The sequence below is a fragment of the Micropterus dolomieu genome, linkage group LG02 (genome assembly GCF_021292245.1).
Source record: "Micropterus dolomieu isolate WLL.071019.BEF.003 ecotype Adirondacks linkage group LG02, ASM2129224v1, whole genome shotgun sequence".
NCBI lineage: Eukaryota > Metazoa > Chordata > Actinopteri > Centrarchiformes > Centrarchidae > Micropterus > Micropterus dolomieu.
Genome location: NC_060151.1, coordinates 30233831 through 30248798, shown reverse-complemented (window position 1 = coordinate 30248798; position 14968 = coordinate 30233831). Strand labels below are relative to the sequence as shown.

At 38.6% G+C, this 14968-nt stretch overlaps 1 protein-coding gene across 1 annotated transcript; it reads right to left on the bottom strand.

Moving 5' to 3' along the window:
- Window positions 1-2797: 2797 nt before the first annotated feature.
- LOC123967433 (prostasin-like) lies at window positions 2798-9792 on the bottom strand. The gene is made up of 6 exons (XM_046043528.1): window positions 9738-9792; window positions 9179-9199; window positions 6232-6394; window positions 4943-5208; window positions 4220-4359; window positions 2798-4076 (listed from the first exon to the last, which is right to left on the bottom strand). Exons 1-6 carry the CDS (start codon window positions 9790-9792, stop codon window positions 3798-3800), a joined length of 924 nt encoding a protein of 307 aa, XP_045899484.1. The 3' UTR covers window positions 2798-3797.
- Window positions 9793-14968: the final 5176 nt, after the last annotated feature.

Below are 14968 nucleotides of genomic sequence, written 5' to 3'. Positions count from 1 at the left end.
CTCTTGGCATCGAACACGGTGTTGCTGGGGTTCAGAGCCACCTGGTTCTTGGCCGCGTCCCCGATCAGCCTCTCGGAGTCGGTGAACGCCACATAGCTGGGGGTGGTCCTGTTGCCCTGGTCGTTGGCGATGATTTCTACTTTCCCGTGCTGGAAAACCCCCACACAGGAGTAGGTGGTGCCCAGGTCGATGCCGATCGCCACACCTTTAGCTGCAGACATCTTGGTGATTTTGAATTTGTGTCCTAAAGAAGCAGAGACAAAAATTGGAAAGAAAATTTACAAAAACTATTTGTGCTTCTGCAAGGGCAAGTGTGGTCTAAAGAGTCATATCAATATTAAGCCTGGAGCAACTGGGTAGACTAATGAAATAAAATGATCAATGAATCAATAAAACCTTGCAGATCCCAAATGATATATTAATTTTCCTTGGTTTGTTATTTGTAGAAGTTTGGTCATGTGAATAAAAATATGTCTGTATTCCTGAAATTATAACTTATTATTTAAAATATGAAATGGTAATTGTTGCCCTTTTGTGTATTATTACGTTGGTAATTATTTTCTATAAAAAAAAGTACTTTAGTTTGAGAGGGCTGTAAATTAAGGAGACCACTAAAGCAGCCTTAATTTGACAGTTTTACAGACAGACTTTGGTGGAGTTTCATCTTCTGTTAAGTGTAACATTACTCACATAATTCTTTATTCACCAATGTGTTAATTTATTATGTAAAATTCGCTGTTAAAACCAATAGCATATGTTCAGAAAAGAAAACCATACGTTACTGACAAATAATGCAGCCCAAATTTGACAGTTTTACAGACAGACTTTGGTGGAGTTTTTCCCTAAAATAAAACTGTATTTACATAATTATTTATTCACAAATGTATTCATTTATCACGTAGCTGTTAAAAACAAAAGCTTAAAAACCATAGCGCTGTAGAAGACGCCAGGCTTAAATACACAGTTTTTATAAAGCAGTCTGGTTAAACGTTCGTTCTTTATGTGAAAACTCCCCGTAACGACGGTTATTTCTATAATTTGCGCATATTGATGAGGACATGTCAGTTAAAGGCAACCGTTATTAACTCATCACATAGCCGATATGTAAAATAAATTAAATTTAAACTCAAGCAGCGGACTTACCCTCGTTCACAGAGAATAATAGGAGGTTTCTGTCGCGCCGTCTGGCTCCTCTCTTTAGTTTCCCGGTAACTTCAACCGTCCCGTTATTTATACTTCTCCCGCTGCCTTCTGGCTGCTTCTCCAGCTTTCCAGTGACTTTGTCGTCCAATCAGAGAGCTCAGCGCGGGTGCGGGGCGTGATGACGTACCCTGGAGCCTCGCTGCCTTCAGGACGATAAAACAAAACAGGACAAACCGTGTACGTGTGTTTAAAACAGCCGAATTACATTTAATCCAGAGCCGAACCAGAATAACTCAAAGCACGAACGGCCTTCCCGCTTCCTGTCAGACATCCAATCAGAAAACAACATTTTAATATAAACGTGTGCTGCGTTCAAGATCCATGGGAACTAAGAACACAGTATAAAAAAGGTTTTAATACAAAAAACACATTCTGTGGGAAACACTGCATAACCACCCCTTCATAAACTGGTGGAACAGCAACCAGGGGCATTTCAGGGTTATCTGGGTATCTTACCAAGGACACTTTGACATGCAATCTGGAGGAAGCAGGGATTGAACCGCCGACCGACCGGCCGGCAACCCGCCCTAACTCCTGAGCCACAGCTCCCATCCCTTTCCTTCACACATATCTCAGCATCATGACTCATATTGGTTAGACAAAAAGTATTTATTTAACATATGACAATGAAAAAGACGGACAAACAAAATGTCTTAAAATATATTTCAAAAAGCTTTACTTACAATAAGATACCAAACAAACAGAAACACCTGTAAAAGGTAATCCAGTTACACAACCCTGCATTAAATCCCAACCTCTGACACTGTTTGAGGTGTGTGTGTGTGTGTGTGTGTGTGTGTGGGTGTGTGTGTGTGTGTGTGTGTGTGTGTGTGTGTGTGTGTGTGTGTTAGTGTTATATTTTAATGTAAAATGATGAAAATGTGTACTTCATGTATCCTCTGCTTATAAAGTAAATCACAGTCGCAAGTGTTCAGTGCAAAACAACAAGACATCAGCAGTTACAGTAACTCAGCAACTTCATAAACTTCTAAAATTCACCGTCAGTTCAAATGTTTTATATTTTTCCAGGTAAAAAACATCAGAAAGACTTTTAATTGTTTTTACATTTGATCAGTTTCAGGCCAAAATCTGTTCGGTTTATTGATTTTATTGCGAGTCTGGAGTAATTATGAAATTTTAGTGTTATATGGTAACCAGGGTTAATAAATTCACCACTTTTAAAAAGAGCTCTTGTTAAATTGACCAGATTAAAGGATGCATTGTAAAACTCAAAGTAAAATAATGAATTATCCATAAATCTGTGTTTAAATTATGAATTTATCACATTTTACAATAGGATGAAAATTGCATTTAAAAACTTTAACTTCGTTATTACAGTTGCTGATGTGTCAGACAAACACATTCCACCTTACAGTTAACTTGTTTCATTACTCCACACATTAATCTTAAATCAAAACAATAGAAACTAAATGTTAAAGAAAGAAAACAAATGAGAAAAAATGTGAGATTGCATATTGGTAAATTAGTTAAATTTAAAAGCCTTTTAAAATAAAATTTTAAAATAACAACATTAACACAACATTAATTCAACAATAAATACAAAACAAGGAAATAGAGTCATTAACTGGTCAACCTAATGATCTTTTATTGGATCTTTGAGTTTATAGCATGATTTAAAGTCAGTATTGAGTTTGATTAAAAGCTTATGGGTGAGTTTATTAACTGATTATAATTAAACACTGAAAAGCTCTGATTGACTCCAGGCTCCATAAAATCATAATTTCATTGTTGAAGGTTGTCGTCACCAAAAAGTTTAAAGTTTCCACCGATGTGAAAATTCTGCAGCTGAGCTCAAATTATTTCACATGTTTCCAGCACAGTTATTAGAACATCAACGACTGGACATCGATTAGTTTATCAATAGAAAATTAATTGATAACTGAACAAAAACGCCTGTCCCTGTTACTGGCCGGGTGTGATCTGGTTTTTGTAGGAGTCTCGCTGATGTATAAAAACTCCTGTAGACGCCTTTCCTAAATGTAGTGTGAGTTCAGTGACTGAAGCAAATAAAAGCCCGACTATTCATTTAAGTTTTACAGTGTTTTGATAATTGATTTTAGTCGTTAAACAAACGGTTGTCTGGTTCCAGCTTCTCTGATGCAACGATTTACTGAACATGTTTGGGTTTTATGCTGCTGGTCCAAATGTTTTTTGAGTACATCAGGTTGTGTGAAGTTATAAAATGACTGAATAAATAAATCAATTACTGAGAAAATACAAAACCAAGTTTTAACGTTATATAAACTTCTATATTCTTTTGTGCAAAACATCCAGTAAGTTGTAGACAGAACAGGGAAAGAGACAGAATGATGAATCAATCACTGGAGAAAATAATCAGCAGATTAATCGGTAATGAAAACATTTGCTTGTTGTAGCCCTTGTTTTTTTAAATCAGGTGTCATTACACCAGTTTTTCTTCTCCTCTATCGACTCTTTTCTGTAAAAACTCCTTCAGCACAAGAAGCCGAGCTGGAAACAGGTGGAAATATTTGACTCCAGGAGCAGATTTTGTTGCTTGTCTTAAGGTAAATTAATCTCAAAAGGCAAAAAAATATGAGACAGAGATTTTGACTCTATGAAAGGAGAAAGAGGGAGAAGAGAGCCGGCACGATGGACAGCAGCAGAGGAAGCGAGAGGGAAACCAGGTGAACGGTTCCAGAGGCTGAACCCGAGAAGCTGACGAAGCCCGGCTGGTTGGTGCTGATATGGCTGTTGATCCAGGACTGATACTGGGACACTCGGGCGTAGACTCCGGGGAAATTAGGTTGGGCGCAGCCTTCTCCAAAACTCACCACTCCAGCCTGGACCCAGATTGAGCTGGTTTTAGTCACCAGCGGGCCGCCTGAATCCCCCTGCAGACATCAGACAGGTTGGTTATAGTACTTTTATTTTATGTGAATAACAAACTGATGCAGATGCAGGATAAACTCTTCTGGAACCAGCGACAGATCTATTGATTAGTGCAACTTCAAACGTGTTTTGCAGACAGACTCACCTGGCAGGAGTCCTTTCCTCCCTGGGCCACACCGGCACACATCATGTTGCTTGTGATTGTACCGTAGGCAGCGTTACAATCACTGTTGGACACGATGGGTACACTCACCTCCTGCAGATTCTGGGGGTAAGGAAGGGAAACTGAAAAAGAAAAGGAGATATTAATGTTGAGTCTGCCTGGATTGTCTCACAGCCTGATCTTGTTGTGGTCCAGCAGTCCTTCCCTCTTGTCCCCTGTGTTAAGGTTTGTCAAGCTGAAACTGTCCTGTTTAAATCATCAGTACAAGAGATTAACAGCTGTAATAGAAAATATCCATCTGTCCATTTTCTGCCTCTGATCTACAGCAGGGTCTTTGTGGCAGCACGCCAAGCAAGGCAGTCCAGACGGCCATGATCCGTTACTTAAAGGTTCAGAGTCTAAGTTTCAGTGGCATCTGGTGGTGAGGGTTGCTAATTGCAACCAGCGGCTCACGGTGCATTCACGTGCTCCTCGGTTGGTCCCATTTTCCCGAGTTTTGAAGTCGTCCTTCCGACTTCAGTGTGTGTTCATGTGCTCTTAAGTCAGAATGTTGAATCAACATGGACGCTGCTACAAAGATGTGTTGGATTAACATTATCAGAGCGTATAAACACACAGACATAAGTCTTAAGCCCCGGGTATACTTCAGTGTGGACGCCACAGACGCAGACTAATCCTGTTTAAGTGTTTAATTAAAATTCTCACCGCCAGATCGAATGGATCCCCATCCGGTGACCCAGCAGGTCGTCCCGGCGTCAAAGGCGCTGCCGTCCGCTGCCAGACACACGGGTGTGATGTAGTCATTGAAGGTAACAGGTGAGGACAGACGCAGCAAGGCTATGTCGTTGTTGTGCGAGGGGACATCATAGTTGGGATGCGTGATGACCTGGGTCACGGTCCGGGACACCTCGTTTGAATTCGGTAAGTCTTGGGTGTCACGGCCGAGGTAAACGATGAGACTGGCCGGGATGCTGAGAAACAGAAAAGACAACATGTTTAATTACGTGATGGATGCTGGTGCTGTCTGTGCATGGATTTTAGAAAAAGACTAAACTATCTTTGAATAAGTGAGAATAAATAAGTGATAATAAATAAGTGAGTTTTTTCAATTTCAACCGTCTGAAAGAAATAGTTGTTTGGAAATGTTGCTATTCAAATAACTTCTTCTTTGTAATAAGCCAAGATTCATCAGGCCCAATTTAGGGATTAAGAGGGGGAATGAAAGCCATGTGAAATACAAAGTTTTGGGGTTTAATTTCAGGATTTTGAGAGGACAAGTGTGAAAAAATTGTTTGTTTCTTTAAACTCTTGATGTCCTAATGTCTCCAGTCAGTTCCACTGACTGAGGAACTGGTCTACATCTGGCGTTGGTCCCCAGGATGAATTTCGCATGTGTTATTGTTTTTGTGTGTAATTGCATGTGTCAATAAAAGTTGATTTGATTTACTGAGTCAGAAGTCACCATTCTGAGGTCAAAATCTGAATTATGAGGTATAACAACTCTCATTAAATTTCATATTGGCTCTCAATTATTTTTCTGACAGTCTGATTTTTGATCAGCGGCTGGATCTTTAGCTGCAAATTGCACGGAAAGCTGAATCCATCACAGCTAATCCTCATTTTCAAAAAATTTGAGATTCTTCCCTCCAGTCAGAGACAAGTTTTTATTTATCCCATACGCAGAGATTAGTATTTTATCTGGTCCCTGTTCTTATTTTGGCAGTTTGCAAAAAAAAAGAAGTAATCATTTTGTTGTGCTTATTTTTTTATGTTGCCATTCTGCAAAAAAAATTAAAAAATTCTGCTTAAATAAAGATCTGAACTGATGTGAAACAGCTGTAATGGTGTCTGGCTATAAGTAAAGATAAACATGCAGAGTGGTTTTAATGTGGTTTACCTGCCGCACCCTCTTTGCATTTTCTCTTTGTTGCTATACAAGCTCCCTATGTTTATACAGGTGAAGTGCTGAGTCATGTGACAGGATCAGAGCTCACCTGGGGAAACAGTGAGCAGCAGTCAGGACCCACTGATCGTTGATCAGGGAGCCTCCACAGAAATGACCTGAATCGCCGTGCAGACTGGCCTGCCAGGGCCACGACCCGGGAACAGCGTTCTCCCCTCCTACGATCCTGGTGTTGAGCGGCGCAATGCCACAAACTGGAGGGAAACAGTCAGAGTTCATGTATATTCATGTTTTCGGGTCCGGTTTGTTAGTATTGTTTCTCTCTGGGTGCCATCATCTGTGTGGATTTGTTTAATCCAGCATGAGCTCGGCTCTCTGTCCAGCTCTTTGGTCTGGATGTCTCAACAACTATAGGATGGTTTGTCATGAGATGTGTTTCAGCCCTTCATGTTCCCCTCAAAATGAACTCTAATAACTTTGGTGATCCTCTGACTTTCCATCTAGCGCCACCCTCAGGTCAACACGTTAATGTGTCCAACACTTTGGTTTATGACCAAATACCTGCAGAACTACAGACATTCCCGTCAGCCTCAGCTGTACTCTGTGTTTACTGCTAAACTAAGGTGGCGAACAACAAACATCAGCATGTTAGCATTGTTATTGTGAGCATGCTGACGTTAGCATTTAGCTCAAAGCTCCGCTGTCCAGCACCAACATTTGATAGATATCGGCGTGCAGGAGGGACACCATCAAACACCGTCTTATTTTGGTCTAAAAAGTTTAAAGACAAGAAATAAGAAAGAGAATTATTTGTGCGAGGTAGAGAGAAATCACGTCAAAGATTTATTAGTGACCCCTCGGGGGCCCAGCTGCAAAAGGCCCCATGGTGTGCCAGTGGTGGTATATATCATAACTTAAAACATGTTTTAAGCGGTCATACTGTCAGAGCTGAATCCACAGCTATGACAATAATAAACCTATAGGCCAACAATGTGTGACAGCGAGACCGATTTATTAAATCAACATGTCCATAACTTATTAACTAAACAGGCTAAAGCAAATGCTTCGATACGATTCGATTGGAAAGACTTTTGCAAAGGATTTTCCATGAACATCATGAACATCAGTGGATAAGAAGTTTTGAGCCTTGTGTGCAGTATTGGAGCGTGTTAGGCCTGCTTCCTTTTATAAGTGTCTCCCAGTCAGAGGTACACGACTCGTGCAGCACTGAGTAGCTGTTTGTCTTTCAAACAGAAAAAAATTCAACAGGACTGCTCACAGTTAAGAGTGATGACGATCTCTCTCTTTAAGAGCTCCTGTTTTTGATGTCACTTTGTTGGTCATTCTGGAAAATACCTTTTCCACATAACCAGCGGATGCTGAGATGCTTAAATGTTGCTGTTACTAATTGCTAATGAACTTGAGGAATTGGAAAGGGCGGTGTGAACACGGATTTTGACTAAAATATTTGTCATTGTTTGCAGTAAAACCATCCAAACAATGAAACCACACATAAATAATCCATCTATAAACATTTATTAATTTAATTCAACACCATTTTTATGATTGGTCAACAAATGTGTTTATTTATTTGTTTTTTCAGTTTTTATTCAACATATTGTTAATTCTATAGTACTGAAGGATGCACGTAGCTGTTTGTATTCTTCACATAGTCACTATATTTGGATAAATATCTATAATATAATATATTAAATATCTCTCTCTGATCTCTTATCAAATTAATGCTGATGTGTCTGACTGTAAACCTCAACCTTGAAAACAAATCACACCTTAATGTAGGCCTGTGCTTCATTTACATTGTCACAGTATTTCTTAACAAATAGGCAGCGTATGAAATCCAGCGTGATCAATCAGAAAATTAGCACGTTTTATTAAATCATTACACTGATCCAGTAGCCTATTAGATTTCTCCCACTCTCGTCGTTGTCGGTGCTTTTGCATCTACTTTTGTTTCAGAGCGGACGCATTGTTTCAACTTGACTCCCTGCCAAGAGACCCGCCCTTATCTGACACTGATTGACCCTGAACCTGACGCTATTAATGAAACCAGCAATGGCAGCGAGTATTACCCAATCAGGGGCAGAAAAGGAGAAAAGTATTCACGGAATGCAGCTGGGATGATTTGCATGGCATGCTGCATTAAAGACAACTCAGAAATACGGGACAAACCACGTCCCGATTCATAGAAATAGAGCCCGGAGGACATTAGCTTAGCTTAGCATGAAGGCTGGAAGCAAAGGGAAACTTCAATTGCACTTAATTCAAGAATTAACTGGAAATGTTGAAAATAACGCTGAAGTAACATTTCAACTGTTTTCTCGAAATGCAGCCCTCTTATTGAGGCCCTGAGACCAGGGGTGTCACTTTCTGTTGAAAAGTGGTGGGGACATTTAAGGGCTCATTTTAGGGGTGTGATGAAACACGTAGTCCACGAGATGTGATAAGGCACAATGTTGGAGTCACGAGAACAAGACAAGAAGATACTCCAATACTATTTATAAGAAACATTCATTGATGAAATCAGCTATTTGGTCGTCCCCAGAAGATTTTGAGCGTAAAACTCTTAATTTTCTGCTTTCTGGAGACATTTTCGGCACCAATTTATGGAGGAAATGTCTTTATTTATATGAAGGTCCGGTGACAATTCAGAATATAGAAATATTATCGAATATAATTCAGCAATCAGCAGCTTGGTTTTTAAGCCAATTTTTTTGGACAAGGCAGAAGTGTTTGTTCTATATTTACATTGCATTTCAAGTAAACCTTTGTTAAATAACTTTTATTTGTTATTTAACATTTCTTGTTGCAAGCTAATTTTCAGAAAACTTCTGCCAAACTTTTGACCCCTATGCCTAATACTCAATCATAGAAATCACATGACACATTTACCGGCTGGCCATTAATAAGAAATTCAAATTACAAAAGCAAATATGAGTACAAGTCAATCAGCTGTGTCTTATCTTTGCTAAAACATTTAAGTGTGAATGAATAAAAGAAAGAATGAGGATGTAACTCACCGTCTATCTGCGCATGGCTGCCTGTATGAGAGAAACACAATAACAGTCAGATGTTTGAATGTGCAGTGATTATCTGCTCATGAAACTAAAAGGGTTTCGACTGGCAAGTGTAGGTTTCTGAGAACACACCCGACCGGTTTCTCCAGTGTTTCTGTGAAAAAAAACATTTTCTAAATTTGTTCTGTTGTGACTGACTAAATAAACTCAACTGATTGTTTTATTACAGTAGAATAGACAGAGATAAATATGTTAATTTAGGCCATCAGTGTCAACACACAGTCAAATTGCTGGTTCTTCTTTTCATATTTAGTCAAATAGTTTGGCATGTTTCTACAGGTAACTTCCCTTTGACTTTATCTCACTTGTGTGAACTGTTATCGCCGTATATAGAGAGGAAAACCTCTTTAAATACACAGACACATGACTTTAAGTGTCTGAAATTTGCTATTAAGATATAAGTACACAGAAACAGAATCTCCTTTATCTAGTTCTTTTCAGTGTGAACACATCAGGTGATCCACGCCTCTTCTCTGCTCTGACAGTATTTAACAGAACTCACCTGTAGCCGCAAAAACCACGAACACGGCGCCACAGACGAACAGCTTGACCTCCATGGTGCGATTCTTCTTGTCTTCTGATCAACGTAGGAGCTGAAACAGGAACCAAACAAGCCTCCAGGAGCGTCGGGCAGATGCGGTCACGCTCCTGTTTGAGGCCACACCTCACACACTGACACACTAACACACCTCACACAGCCTCGCCCTTCTTCACAAACAAACATTTTTCTGTGGCCCCGAGTGTCGCACTGATGCCGCCGAACCTGCTTTTAACATTCATTTAAACAGGTAATTTACCTGTAATGACACCTGGCTCATTTAGATCACTCTGGAGAGGCCTGTTCTCACTTTTTATGTGGTTAAAGACACATTAAATCTATTTTTATTATATATTGTTGGACATTAAAACAACAAGGAAAGCGCTTTAGTGTTGCACAATTTGTTCTTGCATACCTGTGACTTTGTGAAGAAGCCAACGAGGCAAAAGGCAGAAGGTGTGGCGGGCAGATATTCCTTCCTGAGGACTGTAGTGGATGAATTATTCATGTAAGTAAAAGCACCAATACCACTCTGTAAAAATACTTTGTTACAAGTAAAAGTACTGCATTGAAAATATTACTTAAGTAAAAGTATAATCAGGTACTAAATAATAATGTCCCCTGTGACTGTTATACTAGTATTACATCATTGGATTATTATTACTCATGCATTAATGTGAAAGCTTAATTTGCTGATTTAGAGGTCAAATTATTAAAAAGACTATTAAAAAGAGAGATGTTTTTACGTAAAATAACTTAAATGATTATGAAAAAAGTTTCCATTGAAAATTTATGTCAATCTATGTACCAGCTATAAAATGTTTGGGTATTTTAATTTATAACAAAACATCATATTTTTTAAACTCTTTATATGTTTTGCGAGTGAGCTGTCAGATAAATGAAGTAAAAAAGTAAAATATCTCCCTCTGAGATGTAGACGTGTAGAAAATACAGTACTTGAGTAAACCACTGCCTGGTATGACCACCGTATGATCAAGTTAACTAAATAAATAATAAATAAAAACAACCTGTATTTATTTCCCTGTTCATATGATATTATATATTTTAAATGGTTATATCAACATGTTACTGCTGTTTGATTCTGTTTAGTAATTAGCTCATGACAACAAACTGATCAGGGAAGAAAACCACCTGAAAGCCTCATATTTCCCCGGTGAACGTGAACACTGGAAGAAGTACTCAGATCTTTTACTTACTGTAAGTAAAAGCTGTAATACCACCGTGTGCAAAGTAAAAGTCCTGCATTTAAAACTTTACATGTGCCATATTCTCTGTTTCATACTTGACTCATGTGAAATATTCTGGTTTGTTCTGTCCAGTACTGCAGTTTTTATCCTTTCCATCTCTCAGCATGATCAGTACTCACTACTTTTAATCCATTAAACTTTTTCCATGAAGGCCACTTCTGACCAGACTCATCCAGATTTATGAAGTGAAGTAAGCACGCTGTGACTTTCATCTGCTGCAGTGAGTTTCTTCGCTGCATCTACAGTCCTCAGTGTTGCCCGTTTCTTTGTGTTTATTCTAAAGAGCCTGGACAGCTTATCTGGAAACCCTTGCCTGCCTTGAAATGTCTGCCTGACCAGACCAGACCAGTCTGCCAGACCTTACTGATGCAGTAAAAATACCTCGTGTCTTGTGGCTGTGTGTTTGATCTTTTCTGAGTTTGGCTGTTCCTCACATATGTTGCAGCACAGCACAATGCCTGCATCCCTGGTGTTTCACCTTTAGCTCAACCCCTGCGCTTACTTACTTAATAAGTTGCCTTTATTTACCTGTTTAAATTAATAGAAATAATTTAATTTTCAATTAATTTCAAACTGCTTTAATACAAAAACTATTACAGCTGTTCAATTACAATATATGACTACATCTTACATTCTACAATTTTGTAGAATTTTGCATTTTGCATTTGCATTTTGCGGCACTGGAGAAACCTGCTGCATGGTTGTTGTCTTGGAGCGATTACATTTGTAAGCCTAATGAAGGCGTTGAGAAAGGAGGGGTGAAGGGGTTTCTTTATCATCCCCCCGTGGTTCCTTTAGCTTTTCCACGGGCTCGTCTGTGGGTGATTGTGCTTTTTTGGTAGTGGCCCCAAGGTTGCGGAATAAACTTCCATTTTTCATTAGATCATCCCCAAACGCTGAGACCGTCAAGTCTCGTCTTAAAACACATTTTTGTTCTTATTGTTGTTATTTTAATTGCATAACTTTGTACTGCACTTTGGTCGTTTTTAAATGTGCTTTCTAAATAAATTGACTTGACTTAAGAATCAGAACAACAAATATTTTTGTCAGACATATCACATGTTGCTTTGAGGGTCAGAAATGTACAAACAGTTTTTGTCCCAGTGCTAAATGAGTGAAGGAGAATGAACCCTAATAACAACAACAGCCACGAGCATTTTTCTCTGCTGGTCATAAGTCCTGTTCTTCATATGGCTTGCAGTCATAAAGAAAATTTCTACTGGAAAGCAGCTGGAGAGGAAACAAGATCATTAAATTTATATAGAACTTGTCAAAACCAGAGATTTCCACGTTCTTTACAAGAACTAATACAAATGGATTTTATGGCTAAACCATAAAAGTGTTGTTCATTTAACACTGACCTACATGTGCTTTTCAAATATATCTGGCCTGCACACACACATAAATACAGACATGCAAACAAATGATCCAAATTAAATAAAAAATATAGCTCAGTATAATATAATATAAAAAAATTATTATCAGCAAAAAGTATGTGTTTATAAATCAATATCAGTGAGTAAAAGCATTAACTAGTATTTATTTATTGTGTTCCTTTGGTGTTATCTGCTGGTGATCTGCAGGAAGGACACATGTGGCAGACACCAGCCAATGAACCGTTTTTAATACCATTAATATTTCAGAGGCTTTCATACTTAGACCTACATCATGCATTAAATAACTTTACTTATAAACAAACCAAGCTGCCGAGCTCAGGGGCCACAGCTCATGTTTTGCTGCACTTTCTACACAGAGAAATCCTGATTTGAATCCTGCTTCATTTCCTTTATGTAACATCTTCAAGTCCTTAAATGAAAAAAGCAGTGATGATATCCGAAGTTGTTTTTTGTGATCTGAAACCAGAGAATATCAATATTTCACTAAGATAATATACATAGACATAGTCTGTAGGCCGATCTGAAACATAGGCCTACTATGCAACCATAAATTGTTAAAATGCAGGTCAAAACGTATAAATTACAGAAGATTAAGTTAAATTAAGCAACTCTTATATATGTATATTTAACAGAATCATATGTGTTAGCTTATTCAATTTACCATTATTTACCTTTTTACGGAGCTTTTTAGTACCTTACTTTACTATCTTTATCAGCATTTGGAAATGTTACTGTACAAAATGTTGTCTGGTGTTATTAAACATGTGTATGTTGAATACAGTGTTGGATAAAATGCCATTACACTGTGTTTTTGTTTTTTCATACGAAAAAAGCCGTTCACCAATACTCAGCCTGGAAAACGGTGTGTTTTAGGCTTTTTTGGTCGTCTGATTAATGGACAGTCTTGTGAAACACATTTTACTAATTTGGACTAATCACTAATGTCTTCTCAAAATATCGGCAGCCGAGTTCAGCACCGACTGTGCTTTTAAAACCAGGGACATTAGTGTTCAAAAGCTAATTTGTTTGGGTTGATTAATGATAGTGTTACACGTATTTACGCGCATATGTGTTACGTTGTGTTTTCTATCCAGCCTGTCTATATTTGCTCGCTGTGTTTGTACTCGGGGTTTCTGAATTCACTGTGAATTTTATTGTTCTTAAAACGCAGACTTCGCTCCCGCAGTTTCTCAGTGAGACCAGAAGCTTGTAGAAACTTCTGAGGACACGCAACCGAGTACGTCATCACGCCCCGCACCCAGCGCTGGGCTCTCTGATTGGACGACAAAGTCACTGGAAAGCTGGAGAAACAACCAGAAGGCAGCGGGAGAAGTATAAATAACGGGACGGTTGAAGTTACCGGAAAACTAAAGAGAGGAGCCAGACGGCGCGACAGAAACCTCCTATTATTCTCTGTTAACGAGGGTAAGTCCGCTGCTTGAGTTTAAATTAAATTTATTTTACATATCGGCTATGTGATGAGTTAATAACGGTTGCCTTTAACTGACATGTCCTCATCAATATGCGCAAATTATAGAAATAACCGTCGTTACGGGGAGTTTTCACATAAAGAACGAACGTTTAACCAGACTGCTTTAGAAAAACTGTGTATTTAAGCAGCTACGTAATAAATTAATACATTTGTGAATAAATAATTATGTAAATACAGTTTTATTTTAGGGGAAAACTCCACCAAAGTCTGTCTGTAAAACTGTCAAATTTGGGCTGCATTATTTGTCAGTAACGTATGGTTTTCTTTTCTGAACATATGCTATTGGTTTTAACAGCGAATTTTACATAATAAATTAACACATTGGTGAATAAATAATTATGTGAGTAATGTTACACGTTTTAATGTTTTAGCTACAGTTTCCTTTAACAGAAGATGAAACTCCACCAAACTCTGTCTGTAAAACTGTCAAATTAAGGCTGCATTAGTGGCCTCCTTAATTTACAAGTACTTTTTTTATAGAAAATAATTACCAACGTAATAATACACAAAAGGGCAACAATTACCATTTCATATTTTAAATAAGTTATAATTTCAGGAATACAGACATATTTTTATTCACATGACCAAACTTCTACAAATAACAAACCAAGGAAAATTAATATATCATTTGGGATCTGCAAGGTTTTATTGATTCATTGATCATTTTATTTCATTAGTCTACCCAGTTGCTCCAGGCTTAATATTGATATGACTCTTTAGACCACACTTGCCCTTGCAGAAGCACAAATAGTTTTTGTAAATTTTCTTTCCAATTTTTGTCTCTGCTTCTTTAGGACACAAATTCAAAATCACCAAGATGTCTGCAGCTAAAGGTGTGGCGATCGGCATCGACCTGGGCACCACCTACTCCTGTGTGGGGGTTTTCCAGCACGGGAAAGTAGAAATCATCGCCAACGACCAGGGCAACAGGACCACCCCCAGCTATGTGGCGTTCACCGACTCCGAGAGGCTGATCGGGGACGCGGCCAAGAACCAGGTGGCTCTGAACCCCAGCAACACCGTGTTCGATGCCAAGAG

Bases quoted from the DNA above. Each gene is read 5' to 3' on its own strand.
- LOC123967433 (XM_046043528.1), bottom strand. From the start codon at position 9,792: ATGGAGGTCAAGCTGTTCGTCTGTGGCGCCGTGTTCGTGGTTTTTGCG. The intron at 4,360-4,942 runs GTGAGAATTTTA...TTTCTTTTTCAG, and splicing joins GGGATCCATTCGATCTGGCG to TTTCCCTTCCTTACCCCCAG. The intron at 4,077-4,219 runs GTGAGTCTGTCT...TGATGTCTGCAG, and splicing joins GAGGAAAGGACTCCTGCCAG to GGGGATTCAGGCGGCCCGCT.